Source organism: Eschscholzia californica, unplaced genomic scaffold (genome assembly GCF_041429995.1).
Source record: "Eschscholzia californica isolate CP2 unplaced genomic scaffold, dmEscCali1.0.p SCAF_4, whole genome shotgun sequence".
Classification (NCBI taxonomy): Eukaryota; Viridiplantae; Streptophyta; class Magnoliopsida; order Ranunculales; family Papaveraceae; genus Eschscholzia; species Eschscholzia californica.
The window spans coordinates 55,943,815-55,962,975 of record NW_028238461.1 but is presented as its reverse complement, the minus strand read 5'-3'; the positions used below and the strand labels follow the sequence as shown (position 1 = coordinate 55,962,975).

Below are 19,161 nucleotides of genomic sequence, written 5' to 3'. Positions count from 1 at the left end.
ACGTGTCATGGTTATTTTTGTAAAAAAAATAATTAGTTATTTTGGAAATATACGAAGACTTGAATTCTATTGGTTGAAATTTAAATATTGATGAGTTGGACAATTAGAGATATCTCGAGAGGACACTCTGAAAATAGAGTGTCATCTTGAGATATCTCTATTCCACTCTCGACACATCATCTTTGAGATCTTAGTTGAGTTTTACATTGGAGATGATTTTTTAAGAAAAACTCAGAAAATTCTATGTGGCACTCCGAGTTTCTAAAATTGAGTTTTGCATTGGAGATGCTCTCATTCCTCTTTTTCCTCTTTTCTCTCTCTATTCGGGATAGATTTTATTTTCTTTTAATTATAGAGTTCTCTTTTACTTTTTCAGTTTTATTTTTTGGTTAAACAACAACAAAAGAATACAGTCTAAATTTTCAACAAAAAAGAGTATAGTCTAAATATTTAGGTTATTTTATGTTCTCATTTCACTATTTGTTGTTCTTTAACCAAAAAAATAAAACTCTCTAATACAATGAGAAGTAAAACAAAATTCTCTATAGTTCTAGAGAAAATAAAACATAGAAGTTTCATAGAGATTATATTTGTTGTTTTTCAAACAAAAAACAAAAAGTGACACAAAAAACTGGTTTGGTGACAATATTATAAATAATTTGATTTTGATATATTAAATTTAATTGGAATAAAGTTGTGAGAAATAAAAAACAAATGTGATGTCAAAGAAAATTGAACAATATCTTAACAAAAAAAGGAAAATTGAACTATATATTAGCATCAGTGGCAATTATGTGAATAGTATAAGTTTAATGGATTATGTTTAATTGCCTTAAAATTTAGAGAAATTAAAGGAAGGTGAGATGTCCTCCTTTATACGTGAGGCAAGATCCTAACAAATGTCAAGAAAAACTCAGGGTTGGTAGTTCGAGCTCATACCACGAGTATCAACTCGAGCTCATTCAATCACGCCTCGCACGAAAATTCAATAAAACCGTATTTGATGTTAAGCGAGGAGGAAAATATGATAATTGTTGGGTGCCACCTAATCTAGTAACTCTAGTTTGAAAAATCGCAAGAAATATAACAGCAAGAATGATTAAAAAAAAAAAAAAAGATGAAAAGAGTACATTGAGACAATATTAGAAAATTAAATCTCAGCCATTGGGAGGAGGGGAAAAGATACCCTCCTCCCTTATTATATAGATGATATCGACTGCTTTCCTCATCATGTTGAGGAAATGCTAAGAAGTGCCAAGTGAGATCTCTCTCTAGAAATTTGTGTTTATGGGTCACTCAGAAATGACCTAATTTGTGTTTACCAAACTTTGATATCTTCCCCATCAAATACCAAAAATGAGGTTCAATCGACCACCATTGGATCTTTGCATCATAAATCTTCTCAAAGAAGCAAAAAAAAAAACAAACTACAAACAATATAGCATATGTTGAGATTCTAACCACATATGAGGATAGAGCCACGGCAGTCCGTCCACAGATTGGGAGCAGTCGGGTTAGGGCTAATGAATGAATAAAGAAAGTACAAGTCGGTTGATATGTCAGATCGATCAAATATTATAAGTTACTCGTAAGATAAATAATCATTTAAGAGTAATAATCATTTGTTCAAGCATCAATATCAGATATATTAGATTGTACTATCAATACTTCGAGTAAAATTCCAAGTAGTACAAAACTTCTTTGTTCTGAATAATCGGCTGATTTGAATAGTTGCCAACATGATATTTTCGACCCCCTGCTCCGGAAAAAATCTTACACAAAACATTGACTAAACCGAAGCACAAGTTATACAAGTAAAAGGAATGACAGGAAGAGGCATCAGCAGTGGCTCAAGAGATAATGAAAATTATTAGTTCCAGCATCTATAAACTTGTTCACAAACATATATAAAAGGAAAAAAAATTGTACTTTTGAACAAGGGAGAAAAATAAAACAATCCCATAGAATTTGGTTGAGAAATGACCTAAAAACACCAAAGGCTCTCCAATGGTTTACATTTTGTACAGTCGTCGTCACAACTATTTTTTTACACCCTTAACAAACTTTTGTATAGTAAGTACTATTTGTTTATCTTCTCTGCATAAAACATCAGGTGTATTCACCATCTGAGCCCTGTCCTGATTCTATGTATATTTACCTCAAAACTACATAATTTACACATTTCCAGTACAAGCAACACCGAACTTTATTACCACATCAGATCATACTAACCTTACCGCCCTTAGTTAGCTGTACAACAACCTTCATTCTTACGCCATTGAAGATGGGTACGCGTACTGCATCGCAACCCTCCTTTCTGCAAACAAAAAAATAGGCGCCAGGTTAATGACCATACTATTAAACCCTAATAGGTGACTGACCATCGATTTTGGTCATATATCCTTGGTGTTAGGAGAATGGGACTAACCCACTAAAATTGATGAAAAGAGAATTCTATTTTTGAAACATTGTGGCCTGATGATTGTGTCTGTTTAGAGGGAGAAGAAAAAGGGCAACATACCCCCAGCTGCAACAAGCTTTTCTACACGAGCAACTATATGCTTTCCGTAAGTGTACTTCTTTAACGCATTCAAATGAACCTTTATGCGAGACAGAATCAATTCACGTTGCTGGTCATCACAAGTCTCGAGAACTTTCTGTACAACGTAATTTGCGAACTGGTCTTTCATCATAGCCTGAACTCCCAGCCAAAAAGGAAAAGATTCAGAAGTCAACCACTATTATAACCCCCAAAAGAGGGGAAGGAGATATTCACAGATTAAAAAACAAATAATCAGGGAGTTTGAGCAATTGCAGGAGTAGAATTGTTAGCTGTTAAGAAGAAATGGATATATTGGAATATGCAACAGGAAAATAGCACACCAAAACAGGGAACTAATTTTTGTGAAGCAAGAAAAATAAGAAACTGCAACATGAAGTAATCCACTATGGTCAACTGCAGAAGTATAAAACAGGGGTTGCATTCTAAAACTAAATTTTTGTCATCTGTTCAAACTATTGAAGAAAGTCAGGAACAAATAGTTAACATTTAAGATACTAAAAACTAGCAGAATTAAGTGTGAAATCATAAGGTTGTCTAAGTCTAATATTCTACTAAGTGGGAATGACGGGCAGATAATCAAATTACAAGCCTCAGTTTCTAGTTTGATGCTTGTCCTTTTAGCACTTCTCTTTGGGCGTGAATGTATGGTCGAGGACCAAATTCCACGAATGACATACTTCGAGGGTCCTCAGATCATCATGATTTCATGCCAAATGCAATTTAATTTGGTCTTCCTGGAGAGGATTCTTACAATTAATGCTCTCCCAGAAGACTAATTAATAGATTTGCAGGATTGTGAACTATACTCGTTACTTTTAGGAACGACTTGAATGCTATCATGGGGGAGGATGCCAAAAAAGTTTCAGAGAAACAAGCTTCTTTTTAGAGACAGGGATACGCTTCTTTACACAGCAGTCTCAGAGAATTGACAAACCTGTAGAGGCTCATTTTCATCAGTTGTGCCAAGCATCTCATTCACCAAGATTTGACGTTCTGCAGGACCACCAAAAGCTAAGCACTTCTCCACGACATTGGAGGCGAACTTCTGTTGGCTCATTTGAACTATCTGTCCAGCTAATTTTGTGATTATAGCAGTACGTTCATGTGGCTTTCCGTGCTCCAGCACATGCTGTTCAGAAACAAGTTAGACTTTAACTACAAGAAAAATCAGCATTTCTTATTCCGAAAATTAACAAACACTATAAAAATGTCAGGTATCCTTTCCAGCAAACAAACACTGTAAAGTCAGCAGTTCGCAGATGAACCAGCACCGTTTTAAACCCATTGGTCACCACCCACATAGTTTACCGCATATGTTAAGTGAGCTATTTATTATGAGGGATTAATCTGACAATCTATTTAAACAAGTTAGGTGGTGTTTGTTTTTTCTCATTGTCAGAACTGACTTGTTTGACTGGTCCGAATATTAATAGACTGACCCGAATGTACCCAAAATCGGCTCAAATCAGCGATTAGCCATGTCAGACATCACAAATGATACAAAATCAAACATTCTAAAATCTGACTCGAGTCAATTCAGACCTCACGTCAGATTTCAGACTGAGAGAAAAAAAACACTACCTTAGTTTTGCTTTAGAAAATGAAGATAAGGATTCAGGGGAAATCCAAAGTGCCCTAGTTCAGGATTGGATGTGGAATCAAAGTTAATAAGTGGATACGAATCGGAAATCTTCGTGGGACAACGAGGTCTACTAATCTCTAGATACTGTGTTGTGATACTTTAGGGTAACCATTAGCTACAGCACATACAAATCCGACAAACGACGGCAGGAAAGATAGCACAAATGAATTCAATAAGGAATAAAGCAATGTGACGAATGAATTCAATAAGGAATAAAGCAATCCATATTTACCAATAACAAGCCAACTCAAAAACATAAAACAATAAAATAAAAACTGGGTGAAAAATAATGCAAAGAAATACGGGAAAAATTAAACGAGCCTTTTGTTAAAAGAATAGTTAATGGTTTCAGGAAAAAAATGATATAGATAAGAAAATACCCATGTTTTCCAATATTACATGGATTATCTTCTCATGTGATGCCTGTTACCAAGAGTAGTACATGCAGCAACTTTAATTGGAGGTGGATTTTCTTATACAAATTCTTAGTATATTGATTAGCACATAGAAAGGGGTCAGTAACAGTAAGAATCCTCTAGAAAGCTTGCAGAAAAAATGACATACCTGAATTACATAGTTCCCATACTGGTCTTGCGCCAACATGCAAACAGAGTCTAGAACCTCATCCATCACGATCTGCTGGGTTTTGGGGCCATCGCAATGCTCTAGTACCCTCTGCGGTGTATTAAGGAAAATCTAATTAGCATCTAAAGCAGTTCCTTGATTTTAAGTCTTAATCAAATGAGTACTTATATAGGAAAAAAATTTGAAAAAAAAAAATAACAAATTGATCAGTTACCTGTATCACACGACAACCATACGGATGGGTGGACAATGTCACAACTTGATCGTAGAAGGATGAGATGATAAACTGAATAGCATCTTGAGGAATGCACTCAATACACTTCTGAATTACATGATTCCCATTCTGATCACGTACACATCTCATGACATTACCATCAAGCTCAGCAACCATTTTAGTCTGTTGCTCCAAATCGACAACTTCGATCGCCTGCAGCAGTCAAAATAAGTACAATTTCTATCCTAAGTCACAGCAACGTAGTTTTGATAGAAGTAGGAGACGATTAAGAAACTCAAATAAGGCTGAGAATATAAACCTGGATACCAGTTAACCGGATAACTGAGGTGGCAAAAATCAAATAAAAGTCGAAGAGAAAAAGGGAAAGGTGCTCTAAAGAACTTTATAGCGGACTAGCTCAAAATCAAAACATTCCATCACTCCAAAGTATGTGAAACTTACTTAGGTTATTAAGAAAATCAAATATTCAAGAAGTAATTCACCTTCTGGATAACACGACAGCCATACATTTGAAGGCTAAGAGTCAACACATGCCCAGTCAGCTGATTCGCAAGTTCTCTTCTCTGAGATGTGGACCCATGCTCGAAAAACTGAAGGAAGTGCTAATTGTTAGCCTTGTTCTATAATTTAAATTGCACTAGAATTTCAATAATCAGGTAGCATTTAATTACCTTCTGGATCACATAATTACCAAAAACATCAGTCATCAATGCAAAAGCTTGAGGAAATATTTCTTCAAAAACCATGTTTTTCTCTTCCATGGTGGCAGTTTCAAGTTTTTGCTGAATGAAGCGGCTTCCATACTGATCAGCACTGCTCAAAGAAGATGGTCAATGGAGCAATATACTGGAAGGACAGAAGTAGAAGCGGAAAGACTAGGGCAGTACGTACCTGAACTCAACAACATGACCCAAAATCTCTGAAAGCTCAAAAGATCTTGTCTTGTTACTCTTAAATTCTTCAAGTAGTGAGGGTGCAAAACTTCCGTCCATGTTTCCACCAGCTTCCGAGTGCCAACCCATCATAGCCCCATTTATGTTCCTAATTCCAGAGGGAAAACGTATATTTCGCTCATTGTGTCTCATTGGACTACCAGGTCCACCAGGAGAGTTAGGAAGAACAGGGCTTGCCAAGGGGCTACCAGGGTATGATGCACCAAGACCATATGTCGGATTTCCATAGTAACCATGACTCAAGGCACCAGATTTGCCTAAGGGGGGGCCAAACTGCGATTTCGGAGGTGAAAGAAGTGACCCAAAGTAAGCTTTTTGATTTCCAAGCAAATCTGTATAAGAATTTCCCATGTAGTTTCTATCCATGGATGGATCGTTGAGAGCTGCAGCATATTCAGCTGCCCTAAGGTACTGCATATACAATGGGTCACTTCCTGGTGCTTGAAGACCAGCCCCTACTGTTTGACTCCCCATCCTACTAAGATTCTGCAATTCAGCTGCCCCCACCAAATTTGGTCCTGAAGGAAACCCTCCTAATGCCCTGGACTCCAAGCCAATTGCCGCCATTGCAGATGCTGCAGCAACACTCTCATATAAAGGGGGTAAATTTCCACTCCCCAGTTGATTAGCCATCATGGATGGCAGTGCTGGATTTATAGAATACCCGCTTAAGTTATAGCTTGGCATTCCTAAATTGGTATTATCCATATTATGGTAGTAGTGAGAAGGAGAACCTCTCCCATTAAGGGTGGGTGTAGAGGGTCCTCCAAAGTACATATTAGCAGAAGAAACAGCTGGTTTGTGCCTTTCATTCTGAGCATTATTAGGAAAAGTAGAACTACTTTGATCCATTCCAATCCCATTGGTTTTAGTTGGTTGAGGAAGCATATGTGATTGCCTTGCCTCAGATTTCTTTAGGTACGAATGCCCATTGCTGTGGACCTGACCACCTTGAGTGTTGAAATTTTTTTGGTGATCGTCAATTTCCTGTTGAAGCATTTGTAAATGGTTTTCTGTATTAACACCATCATTCATTGACATGGTCAAGCCCGACAGAGCAGCTACCAGCTCTGAAGAATCAGTCATACTAGATTTGACACCATGGAATGAGTTAGCACTATTGAAATTTCTCGTATCTGAAGCACCAACTCTTCCACCCCCCACTGGTGGAAGGCCGGGACTAGGAGCCCTAGCAATAAGTTGAGGATCAGGAGTAGTACTTCTTGATATGGAAGCACCCAAGGCGGAAACAAACGTATGAGAACCTGGCGCAATGACATTTGCTCTTGATAGCTGTGAATCTAGAGAAGTCAATTCCTGATGCAGTTGTGCAAGCTGGGCTTCAGAAGAACCCAATGTGTCACTATCATGGACTGCGTTCCGACTAGCTGGACGAGAAGGGTGTCCAGGGGTAGGGGTTCGACGGCCCAAATCATCCTGCATTTAGAAACAGATATCTGTTACTTCACCATAAAATCCTAAACTTACCAAATATATGCAGAGAGAGAGAACTATCTATGGTGGAAAAATATCATCAGGAGTTCCTAGGAATAGAGAAAATCAATAGTCATATCGGTCTGTGACCAAATAGTTTTGATTTAAGGGCAACCGTCAAATGAGAAATAACAATCACATAACATTTTTAGTTGAAGTTATTTCAATGGATTATGAACAAACTAGTACACAACATACCAAAAACCATACCGCTTATAGAAAAACTCTGGTCCGCGTAAAATATTGCAACTTCTGCAGCACATAATGCTACGTACATAAATTTAGATAACTGATGATAACATTTATTGGAAGTACTTAATCATAAATTGACTTGAAGCTAGACAAATATATTATATATATCCTTCCACTAAATCTTTTAGCTTCAAGGGAGTTGAAATACAAATTAAAGTCTTCTTTTTATGTTCAGACAACTCTACAAATGCATCTCATAATCTGAGTCCTGCACAGAAATCTAGCCTCTCGGATTCCTAAAGACATGAAGATTTTCATGTTTACCAACTTTTCCATGTATTCAAATATGACAATTACGACTTACGGCGGACTGTAAAAACTAAGTAACAAGTGACATGCCTGAAAAGAGGGGAGTAGAAAAGCAATTTTGTAAATTTGAAAGTATAATTAAGCTGCAACTAGAACAAGCGGCAACTTGAAACCAGAGATCGTGGGAACTGAGAAGTGTGATGAGCTATTAGATAAGAAGGTGAAATTCTCAACATGAACGTCAAAGATGAATGCAATAGACCGGTCACTCAGAAATACATATTTATTCACAGAAAAGGGGTGTGCTCACTATAACATTTTTTGTTTAACAATAGAAATATCAAACATATATACCAGGGCACAAACCAAACATTCTTAACACTAGAGAGGAAATACTAAGGAACTGCAAAGGAAATTGATCATCCTACTGATAGAGCAATTCTCTGTAACTTCAAACACCAATAAGTACACAGGATCAGCTTAATGCATCATGGTTTGTTAGCTCATTTAGAAGTGCCAAGTTTTAAAGAACAATTAACTAAACACCCAAAAATCCAAGCAATACTGAATGAATCAAAAACCCAATCGAAAAGTATATCTTTCTAATCAAAACATTAATGAATGAAATACACAAAACAAAATGCATAACCAATAAACTTTTGAACAGCAAAACTATTAAAAGGATGAACTAAGTAACACCTGAAGAATATCGGCGAAGCTCCTCTGTCGACCACCTAATCCGATACCTGATAATCCAATCAACCCATCACCACCCCACTCAGGGGAATCTTGCTTCTTTCTCAAATCGGACTCGCTATCTTCTAAATGTGAATTAAACCCTGGCTGTAGCGAGAATAACGATTTGCTACCGCCTTCTTCAGGGCGATTATTAACCTTCCTCCGATCACCAATCCCACCCAAATTCGAATTTCCACTCTGTAACCTCTGGGCAAACCTCCAATCTTCTTTCGATAATTTAGGTGGTGGGAGTCTAGGGTTTAGATTAACATGTGAGTAATAGTAAGATAGGTAAGCTGGATCAGAACGAAGCTCTTCTTCAGATAGGGAAATATCGCCACCATGACCAAAAAGACCTCCTACGGCATTTAACGAACCTTCAACAGTTGGAGGAGCAGAACCACTCCGGAAGAGGTTCAGCTCCCTTTCCTGATCGTTCACCTCTTGCCGCCGCTGCTCCCTTAGCAAATTCCCTATCTCCTTCTCCAAATCATCACCATTTCCAATCACCGGTCGCCTTCCCATCTCGGATAACATCTTTAGGTAAATCAATAAAAACCCTAGAAATGACTCAAAGGTGAAAACTTTAGCTCAGACTACTCTCCCAGCTGGAAAAAAAAAATCCGAATTCAAACTGAAATAAAATAATTTTTCCCCATTATAGCTCAAGAAAAGTTCATTTTCACGAATTAAAACCTAATCTCAAAACCCTAAAATCCTCGATGAGTGGATGATCGAACAAGTAGAAAAAAACCTCGATCGAGGACGAACTTTTGTTATACTAATTAAAATTGAACTCCAATGATCAATAAGAATTAGAAGAAAAAAAAATTGTCTAATTAGGGTTTAAAATAGGGACGATCATCAACGATGGATACCATAATTTTGACTTGTAAAGATATCGTTTTCAGAATCGAATAAATAAAACTGTACGAGAGAAGAAATGAAGGCGGACTGAAGAACGACGAAGAAGAAGAAGAAGAGAAAACAAAGAAAGAAAACTGTGTTCTCAAGTTAGAGTTGATAAGTACCGATAAGTGGTTTGGATCGAGACCGTTGAATTAAAAAAGCGACGGATGAGATTGATTCATGTATGTTTTTTTAAATACTACCATTTAGGGTTTTATTTCAGTTATATGTAATAAAACGTTTTTTTCTTCGTATTTGACTGTTAAAATCATAGAATTTTGGGGATTTTGTTTAAGACATAGAAAATGATGTTTCGATGTCTTGATTAAAAAAGAAAGGGATATAATAAAGGTGCCATGTCATCATAACTAGATTCATTCTTGTGACAACCTCACCAACTCCTCATTCCCATAGACCTATTACTGGTCTGCTAGGGTTTTGGTTTGTGACTTTGTGGGGTGTTAATTCTGCACAATTATATTTTGACAAGTGTAACCCATTATCCAATTTTAAAGCATCTTCAACTCTAGCTTATCTTATATTAAAAAAAAATTTACTTTTTCACATAAAATTTTCAGTCTCTGTTCAGTCTAAAAAATTCAGCTCTAACTTCGCCTCTCTTGAGGCCGAAAATTTGTGCATGTGGCAAACGCGTGTGCGATATTGTGTATGCGCGAAATTCGTATTTGGACTATTTTCGGAATAATAATTTTTTTTCAAAGTTGTGGAATTATTTTCAAAATAATAGTTTTTGTTAGAATTAACAAAGAAAAGTTAAAACTGATTAAAGTTTAAAAACAAAAAATTAAAGTAATTATATTTCTTTTAAATCTAAGGTAATCATCATTTAAATAAAAAAGATTAAACTTTTTTAAAAAAAGATTAGAAGATAATATAGTTAAAAAGAAAAAATTCAGACTGTTGGATATGATCCAACGACCATGATGAAGCCCAACATGACCGTTAAGAGTCCCAAACGGTCATGTTGGGGACACTTCAGTCGCCCCTAATGTTAGGGGGCGACTGAAGTGGTCGGTTGGGGGTCGGTTGGGGCGGACCCCCAACCAACCCAAGCTGGACAGTCCGGTTGAAGCCAAAATTTTGAAATTTTGGCCTCAGCAGGACTGGGACTGGATTTGCTCTAAATATGAAAAGTGCTAGTAGGCCGAATTTGTAGACCCTATCGTGGCCGGAATGGGAGTGGATTTGCTCTAAATTTGGAAAGTGCTAGTAGGCCGGATTTTTGGACTCTATCGTGGCCAGAATAGTCAAGTGGTCGGTTCCAATTAGTCATCCATGCACCACTCCTCACGTGGGACCAGTTGGAGCTGACGACATCACCATTGGGGTTGTGGTCAATCCCAACTGATGGACAAACTAGCATTTGTTTAAATATCTATTCACTTTGATTGTTAATTTCAATTTAAAATATTTATTCACTTTGATAGTTGAGAGTTGAGATACGTGTGTAACACGTGATATACGTGAGAGATTAAGATGAGGAGATCCAGTGACTAAGAAGAGTTCAATATATTTGAAGATATTCGAAGATATTTTGGAATATATGAAGATCCATAAGATACTTTCATATATTTATAATATTTCTTGTAATAATTTAATATGTTATGTTAGATGCCCATTATTTTGTTTCCTTGAGTAACTAAACTATTTTGTTTCCTTAAGTAACTAAATTATTATTTCATTAAAAAAAAAAGTTATTAGAAAACTAGATATCATAATTGACATTATAAGTATGTGCCAGGTTTTAGAATTTTATTCATTCAGTTATGTTTGAGCAATATATCAAATCGAATCTACGGTTGTGGTGAATGTTAATAAATCCGTTATTAGTTTCTCCCCTGTTTCACTTTATTTATCCGTTATTAGATTCTTCCTTGTTTCACTTGGATTCTTAATTCCAATCGAAACCTCTTAACCGAAAAAAAACATCCAATTGAAGCCATTAATTTCCTTTTCAAATAGTCTGTGTAATGTTTGTTCTTCATGTGTTTTTTTATGAGGATGTTCTTCATGTGTTTGAAAAATGTAAATAAAGTATTTTAGAACCCAACAATATTCTTTGTTTATATAAGAAAACTATTATAAAATTGTATATAAATCCAATGGAATGACTTTAGGTCTCTCAGTGGATGTAACTTTGCATTTTGATAACTAGATTGCTTGTACCTAATTTTATTTACCAAAGTCATTACAGTTAAGTCTAAACAATTTATGGACGATTAAAAAATGTAGTTATTTTTTAGAGGAACTTCTTTCTACCTAAATAACTAGTTGTTTAAACCATTGGAATATCTAGAAATTGGTCAATACACTAACAATTAAAGTAGGAGAGGGGTTTTATAATGGTAAAGGTGTAACTTGTTAGATAGCTTGAACTTTTTTTTTTTGATGAGAAGATAGCTTGAACTTACCTTTAGTTTAGGGTACCTTGGTCAACAAATAACTAGATCTTTAATCCATTTCAAGATACACTTTTTTGTTAATTTTCTAATAGTGGCTACAACAATCTAGATTTAAAATAATCCAATTCCGAAACGATTGTATCATTTACGCAGTAAATGTCACTAAATTTTATTACATGAAAGATTTAAAAAGAAAAACTTCCACTTGTGTTTGATTTATCAATTTGTCCACTCGTTTCAACAAAAAAAAAAAATTTGTCCAAGCTGCATTTTTCCCGTTAATCGAGTCAACTAGCTATTTTAAGTGAAATGCTCTTTCTAATAAAAATTGTTTTTTCTTTTCCTCTCCTAACCATACATTTTTTCAACTCCCCTAATACATTTTTTTTCATTAAAGGTCCCTATCATTACCCATTTTCTCTCCATAATCAACCATTTTTCTAATATTTATATCCCATGGCTTCCTACTTTGTTCTTTACGTGGCACTTTCCTACAAAATGATTTTTAATACAAAATGAATTTGAATACCCTATCCCATTTTCATATTGCAAAAAAAAAAAAAAAAAAAAAAAATCCCATTTTCATCCCAAAATGAATTTGAAATTTGTCTACATTTTATAGGTTTCCTACAAAATGTACTAATAACATTAAGGATGAGGTTCAACTGAGTAAATCTCCAAGCATACATGGTATTGTCATAACCTTTTATAAGTATCTAACGGGTCTTACTCTTTTAGTCTAACTATTGATTTACTTTCGACTCTATAATTAAATTATGAGAGATATCATATCTCAACGACAAAGGAACAGTTTGCCACTAAAGCGATTGTATCCCCGAAACCAACTGCCTTTCTCCTCTTCCTACGAGTTTTCATCGGTTATAGAATTTGATAAGAAAAATAATAAGGTAATTGAGGTCCCATTGAAGTTGAAACCCCACAAAGGAAGGTACATACATAATTGGGGCCAAACCCTCCTTGTTCATGACATGAGGGAAATGGTTTTGAGGAAACAATTTTGTCAGATAAATTAATAATAATGGTTATCCCACTTACCTAAGTATTGGGTATAACTAACATCAGACAACTTGGGATGGGACATTTCAATGTCCAAACCCCTTCTCTTCCACAACTTTGCTCCTTCACTTCACAGTCAAGAAATTAACTAGGTTCTGGTGATGGCCTATAAAGAAGGTCAAGAAAACAAGTCGACTGGCCTATAAGGGGGTGGTTTAGGCCTAAAACTTAAAGTTTTGGGCCTCAACCACTGCGGATTGGACTCAATAAAGTCCAAACCAGTCGGATCACGCTTCCAACGTCTGAAATTTAAAATCAAAACCTATATTTTCTGTCTGTGTCTTCTAGAAGAAGACTACTACGTAGTCGAAGAATCTCCATGACTGGAAGTCTTGACCCCGGCCAAACCAAATAATGGGCTCTCCTGTCCTGTCATGTATTACCATGCTTGGGTATCCATATCCTGACATTTAAATGCGGGCCTTGGGAATAATGAAGTCCAGAAGTGTTGTATTAACTCTTAACACTTGAGAGAGGATTTAGGATTCATGACCTAGTAGGCAGGCTAGTAGCTACTTCAGACCCAAAATTGGATAGTACTGAACTACTGATACACAATCCAAAATTTTCTTCAGAGGTTGATGAGGAAGAGTTTGTTAGATTGAGGGAAGCGCAACGCCTATATCGTCTTTCTGATGAGGTGGGTGTGGGTGGGGGGTTCTATCTTTTGTTTTTGTGCCTCAAATCGTGTGTGTTCTTCCACATAAATACACCCACTGCCCACTGGGCTACTACGTACATGAATGATGGTTCATAAAGGTGTATTCATGTGATATATAGAAACTACTTCCTTGCAGTTGGAAGCAGACATGTTTAGGGAACATAAATGTAAGTTGGTTGAGGAAAGCATTTCAATCGCGTTAGATATGATGTTATCACCTTTACAACCAACAGGCTACTTTTGATACTCATTGTTCGACATGCGGAATTTATACTCGTCTTGCCTCCTAAATACACAAACAATTCAACTTGGTGCTTCGAAATAATAGTTGCAATTTCATATGATATATATATATATATATATATATATATACTAAGTAGTTTTTTTTTTTTTGTTGAGTATTGCTTGCGCAATAATACTCCATCAAAAACTATGAGTTATAACTTATGAAAAAAACATGTAGCAGTAGTAACTGAGACATAAAAACGTGTATGCGACAGGGGTGATGAAATTCTTTGGCCGAGAATCGGGTAAGAAAGAACAAGTTCATCCAGCTATAGGGATGTGACTAGAATGTACTCATTTTTTTTCCAGTTTTTGTTGGAGTACTTGTGGGACCACGTCACATATATGATAATAGTCTTCTTTTCTCTTGTGAAACTTAGAGATTCACATGTGCAATATATAGAACTTCAATTTGATTATGAATTCCTTTTCTTGGTTTGAGCTACTTTTCTTTTGAATAATAATTGCATTACTCAAACTTTGAAAGCATCTCAAACATGTTGTATACTTATATTTTTAACCGCAGTATCAGCCTTTCACCTGATACCAAGACTCACTATCTATTTAAGAAGGTTTAGATCCATGAGATCACGGAGAGAATATATATATGTTTGCTCCTTGTAATTATATGTCATTTATCATTGTCTCATAAAATATCGGTTGCCAGCAAGGGAGCAGTACAAGTCGTTGAGGAGCTTAATTGAGAAGATTTTGGCATTCAATAATCGTCTTATGTACCATTCAGCAAACACTCTGAAGCAGCTGCCCTCTTAATTTGCCCTTGGTGTAGGACCTGTTTCTTTAATAGGTACAAAAACTACATACTGAAGATACCCTAGCTTCTCACACAATAGCTATTTGAATCCCACAAAAGTTACCTGTTATTGATGCTTCTTTGTAGCTTTAGGTGGTGATTATGACGGTGACAGGAAAATGGATGACTTGAAGCTTCTCTATAGAGCGTATGTTGCTGAGTCGTTCTCCAGTGGTAGCATAGAAGAAAACAAGGTCATTTAATTTCAACTATAAATCTTCTGTCTTATTAGTTACTCTATATGAATTTCTCTTCGCATGATTACGAGACGAGTTGAGCTTTTATCCATTGAGTTGCATAAAGCTTTAAAATATATTTTGATACTTTTTACTTGATTGATTATGGACTTCTATGAATCAGAGGGAGTTAAGCAACAAGATAAGAAGTTCCTTTTCAACTTATATAAGGCAATAACTAGGTGCACCTAGATTTTCAATCAAAATTGACTTTCGACATTGAAAAGCAACTAATCTATTGATCTCTTTTCTTTTCTACCCTCTACCTCATGAAATTATATATGAAGCCAACTCAAAGCTACATCACTCCTACCGTATTAAACCGTCTCACCTCATTGCTGCACCACCATATCCCCGTGACAATTTTACATGACAATCGATATTTTTCGTGTTCAGCGCCAGTATGTTTCGCACATTTCAATTTATGTCATTAAATTTCTAAAAAAACTGTATCTAACTTATAATCTCTATGGTCTCTAAACACCTTTCTGTATTAGCTAAGTTAGTTCACCTCTTAGAAGATGTGAGCCCTCTGTTGAGTGCTAAGTTGCTCTTTAAATCTAGAAGCTCTTGATGTGGTTGGATTTTCCATTGGTTTCTAGGTGGTTAATGTGCAAAAATTTACCAGATTTTGATTTTTGTGGTATATCCCACTTCAAAAAATTTCTAGGTTATATGCAGTACAGTACTTTGAGGTGGTGGGTAAGTCCATCTGTTTAATTTGTACAGTGCCCTTCATGTAAGGTAGGATAGCAACTACATGTTAAATGCATTTGTTATTTTTTCGTTTTGTCGATCAGTTTGGATTGACTGTGACTATGCTGTAATTATGAACTGTATTTGACTGCGAGTATGCTCTCCTCGATCCTTACCCTAGATCTGAATCAACTTCATTTTTGTGCTTATTGTAGCTTGTCTCTTTGAACCACTTGAAGAACATATTTGGTTTGGGCAAACGGGAAGCTGGAAGCCATAATGTTGGAAGTTACCTCGAAAGTCTACCGTACAAGGCTTTCACAGGCAGTTTGTAGTGGCAAGTTGGAGGCTGCAGATATCAAAGAAGCATTCCTTGAAAACCACTATGAGGAGTTACACTTCGACCCACAAAAGGCTATAGTGAAATTCGTGAAGGTATATTACATATTATTTAAATATACTTTCTTTTTTCGGCCAACTACAAAAACTGGTGTGTCTTACTCATGCTTCATTCTCTTATCTTTCCATTTGTGAGTACATCGCCATTTTGCCTATGGACTAATTAATTTATCTTACTAAAATTTTTAACGGCTTGAAATTCTCTTGATTGGTAAACCAAACCCTTGGCTTCAAATGACCTCCCATCGAGATTCAAGTAAATTTAACTGAAGAAACTGATTGCAACATACATGGAGTAAATCAATTTCTGGTTATATAAAGTGAATTTTATATTTTGCCTTTCAGAAATCTACCCGCCAAGAGCTTCAGCAGGCTGTAGCTGGTGGAGCATTAAATGAGAAGGATGTTGCTTCTTTGCTGCGACTGAGCGTGATACTCTATGTTCCTCAGCAAACTGTTGAAGCAGCGCATGCTGATATATGTGGCAGCTCGTTCGAAAAGGTGATTCATACTGATTTTTCTTATAATGTCACATTTCTTGTCAAGTATCCTGTTAGTACTAGTATGACATAAACTGATATCTGGCATTTAGATTATGTTGTTTTTTTGTCTTTTGTCGAGGGCACTGTAGTAACCCTTGCCTTAGTAGCCTAACTTCCTCGTAAAAGTTTTAGATTTATGCGAATTTCTGACATATTGGCTTGAGCCTCGAGACAATAAAATTAATATTGTCGTGCTTTTCCAGGTCGTGAAGGATGCAATTTCATCAGGTGTCGATGGATATGATCCCGGTGTCAGGGCTTCTGTTCCGAAGGCTGGACGTGGCTTGCGCTTAACCAGTGGGGCTGCCATGGATATTGCTAGCAAGGCTGTAAGTATTTCTAATGTTTAAATGTGTCCTAGCCCTAGTCAATTGAAGTAATTTTAGCAGATGGGCAAATAGCAGTTGCCAGATCCGAACAGCTCGATGCAATTGGGTTTGCCACAAGAGTACGCAAAGAAACTAACAATGACAAAGAGGGCAACAGCTATTAAAACTGCTAGTGGTCAAGGTAGGCTCAATATAAAGGAAATCAGAGAACTTCAAAAGACAGGGGTTGATTTGGACAACATGATTGATGAGAGTTTGCGCGAGAAGCTCTTCAAAAAAACTGTCAATGAGATTTTCTCGTCAGGTAACTATTTATGCTCGTGTCTGATTAACCAAATTTATCTATTATATCGGATCCGTGGTGCTAGGGTAATAACAAACTTTCTGAAATACGAATAGAGTCAATTCAGATCTCAAAACAAAATTCTGGTCCGAATTTTGAAAAGTGAAACACAACCTAAATCATTTGGGGTCTGCCTGATATTAGACGTTCTCAAAAGTCAGAGATAAGAAGTAAAAATAACAAATAATTATTTTGCAGGTTTCATCTCTTAACGATATATTAGCGTGTGACAAGGCCAGCCCTGCTACTCCATTGTCATGGGAGGTACCAAAGGAACTTTATGCAATTTACTCGAAGAGTGATCAAGCACCTGAGAAGCTATCCCGCTTACAATATCTTCTCGGAACCAATTAAACAAGTAATATGGAAGATGTACCTCAAAATGGAGAATCACATGAGTCTGGTATTTTAATTCTGTTTAGAACTGAACAAATTTTGCTAGATAGATTTATCCTCAAAACTTATAAAAGAGAAAAAAAAAAACGAGGCTGTTGGATTAATCTATGTGATTGTCTAAGTAGCTAAAATTTAATTTCAGAAGAGAGTTTTTCTTGGTTACTTCCATCAGATATTCAGATGCAACTTTTAGATAGGGTGTTGGTCACTTGGTCTTTGTTTTGCTTCTCTTTTCCTTTTGATGGCAGAAGAAAATTTAATACTTGTACATCTCCTTTGGACTAAAACAAAAAATAAAATTAAGGGACAAAATTGAATATACTTTTTCTTTTTTGTTTCGAACTCCACTAATATCGTACAAGCACCACTCAAACTACCACCCCAAACACCATCAAACTTAAACACCCCACTTAAAAGGTTGACTTTTGTTATTTTAAGGGAAGAAATGGATATAGAAGAAGTTGATAAGTAATAAATTTTTTTTTTTTTTTTTTTTGAAAACGTAATAAACTTCATCAACAGAAGAAGTTGACATCCATGAGTTTAACTACTAAAAATTTTGACCTCAATTACAATATTTTAAGTGAAGACATATTTATTTCTAAATGTAAGATGAACTTTAATATTATTATTATTCCTAAGGAAGTCTCATATTTCTAAAACTTTATTTTTATTACAAACTCTGAATTTTAGCTAACAAATGCTTAAGAAGATGAAGTTTTTCAACTATGTCATTTTTCACAAAAAGAATTCCATGACGAGATTTCTTTTTACAAGAAAATCTTAAAAATTCAAGTGGTTGAAGTTGAAGCAACTACTTTTGAAATAACAAAAAGAAAAATAGTGACTGGAGTGGAAGAATCGAAAAGAAGAATCCTCACTTCTTTCTCTCATTTAAATCGTGCAAGAGACTTTCATCTCACGCAACTTCTAAATGATATTTTTTTTGTTGCATGATTCTAAGTGGCATCTTTTTATTCAAAACTAAAGAGATGAATTTTCCACTGAACATTTATGACTAAAATAAGTAAACGTATTTCATCACTCGTATTTCCAATGCAAAAAGGGAAGGTGGAAAAATAGTTGAACTTCTACCTATTTTATAAGGATGATATATGGGGAAGGGGGACTAATCATGACAAGAGAAAAAACAAAACTACTATTTTTAGAGTCTTTCACAATATAGACATCAAAATCTAATGTAAACAGGGTGTAAGATTTTTTTGTCTTGAATGTTGTGTTGATCCATTATAAACACAATCTATTATCATTCTAGTTTTTTCATAATATTATTTAAGAATTCATATTTGTTTGTTTTCTATATTCTTTTGTCTTAATTT

General features: G+C 35.6%; 1 protein-coding gene and 1 pseudogene across 1 annotated transcript; one reads left to right on the top strand and one right to left on the bottom strand.

Annotated features, from left to right (window-relative positions):
- Positions 1–1,846: 1,846 nt before the first annotated feature.
- LOC147546526 (pumilio homolog 1-like) lies at positions 1,847–10,196 on the bottom strand. Its single transcript, XM_086636347.1, has 9 exons — positions 8,673–10,196; positions 5,917–7,415; positions 5,697–5,838; positions 5,508–5,615; positions 5,005–5,217; positions 4,770–4,880; positions 3,498–3,692; positions 2,522–2,696; positions 1,847–2,317 (listed from the first exon to the last, which is right to left on the bottom strand). Exons 1-9 carry the CDS (start codon positions 9,246–9,248, stop codon positions 2,271–2,273), a joined length of 3,066 nt encoding a protein of 1,021 aa, XP_086492473.1. The 5' UTR covers positions 9,249–10,196; the 3' UTR covers positions 1,847–2,270.
- A 3,733-nt stretch (positions 10,197–13,929) lies between these two features.
- Positions 13,930–17,779, top strand: LOC147546525 (protein TIC110, chloroplastic-like; annotated as a pseudogene).
- Positions 17,780–19,161: the final 1,382 nt, after the last annotated feature.

What these genes read in the sequence shown, in the direction of transcription:
- LOC147546526 (XM_086636347.1), bottom strand. Translation starts at nt 9,248, where the DNA reads ATGTTATCCGAGATGGGAAGGCGACCGGTGATTGGAAATGGTGATGAT. An exon ending in ATGGTTGTCGTGTGATACAG is followed by an intron (nt 4,881 to 5,004) that starts GTAACTGATCAA and finishes AATACACCGCAG; the next exon opens with AGGGTACTAGAGCATTGCGA. An exon ending in ATGAAAATGAGCCTCTACAG is followed by an intron (nt 2,697 to 3,497) that starts GTTTGTCAATTC and finishes CTGGGAGTTCAG; the next exon opens with GCTATGATGAAAGACCAGTT.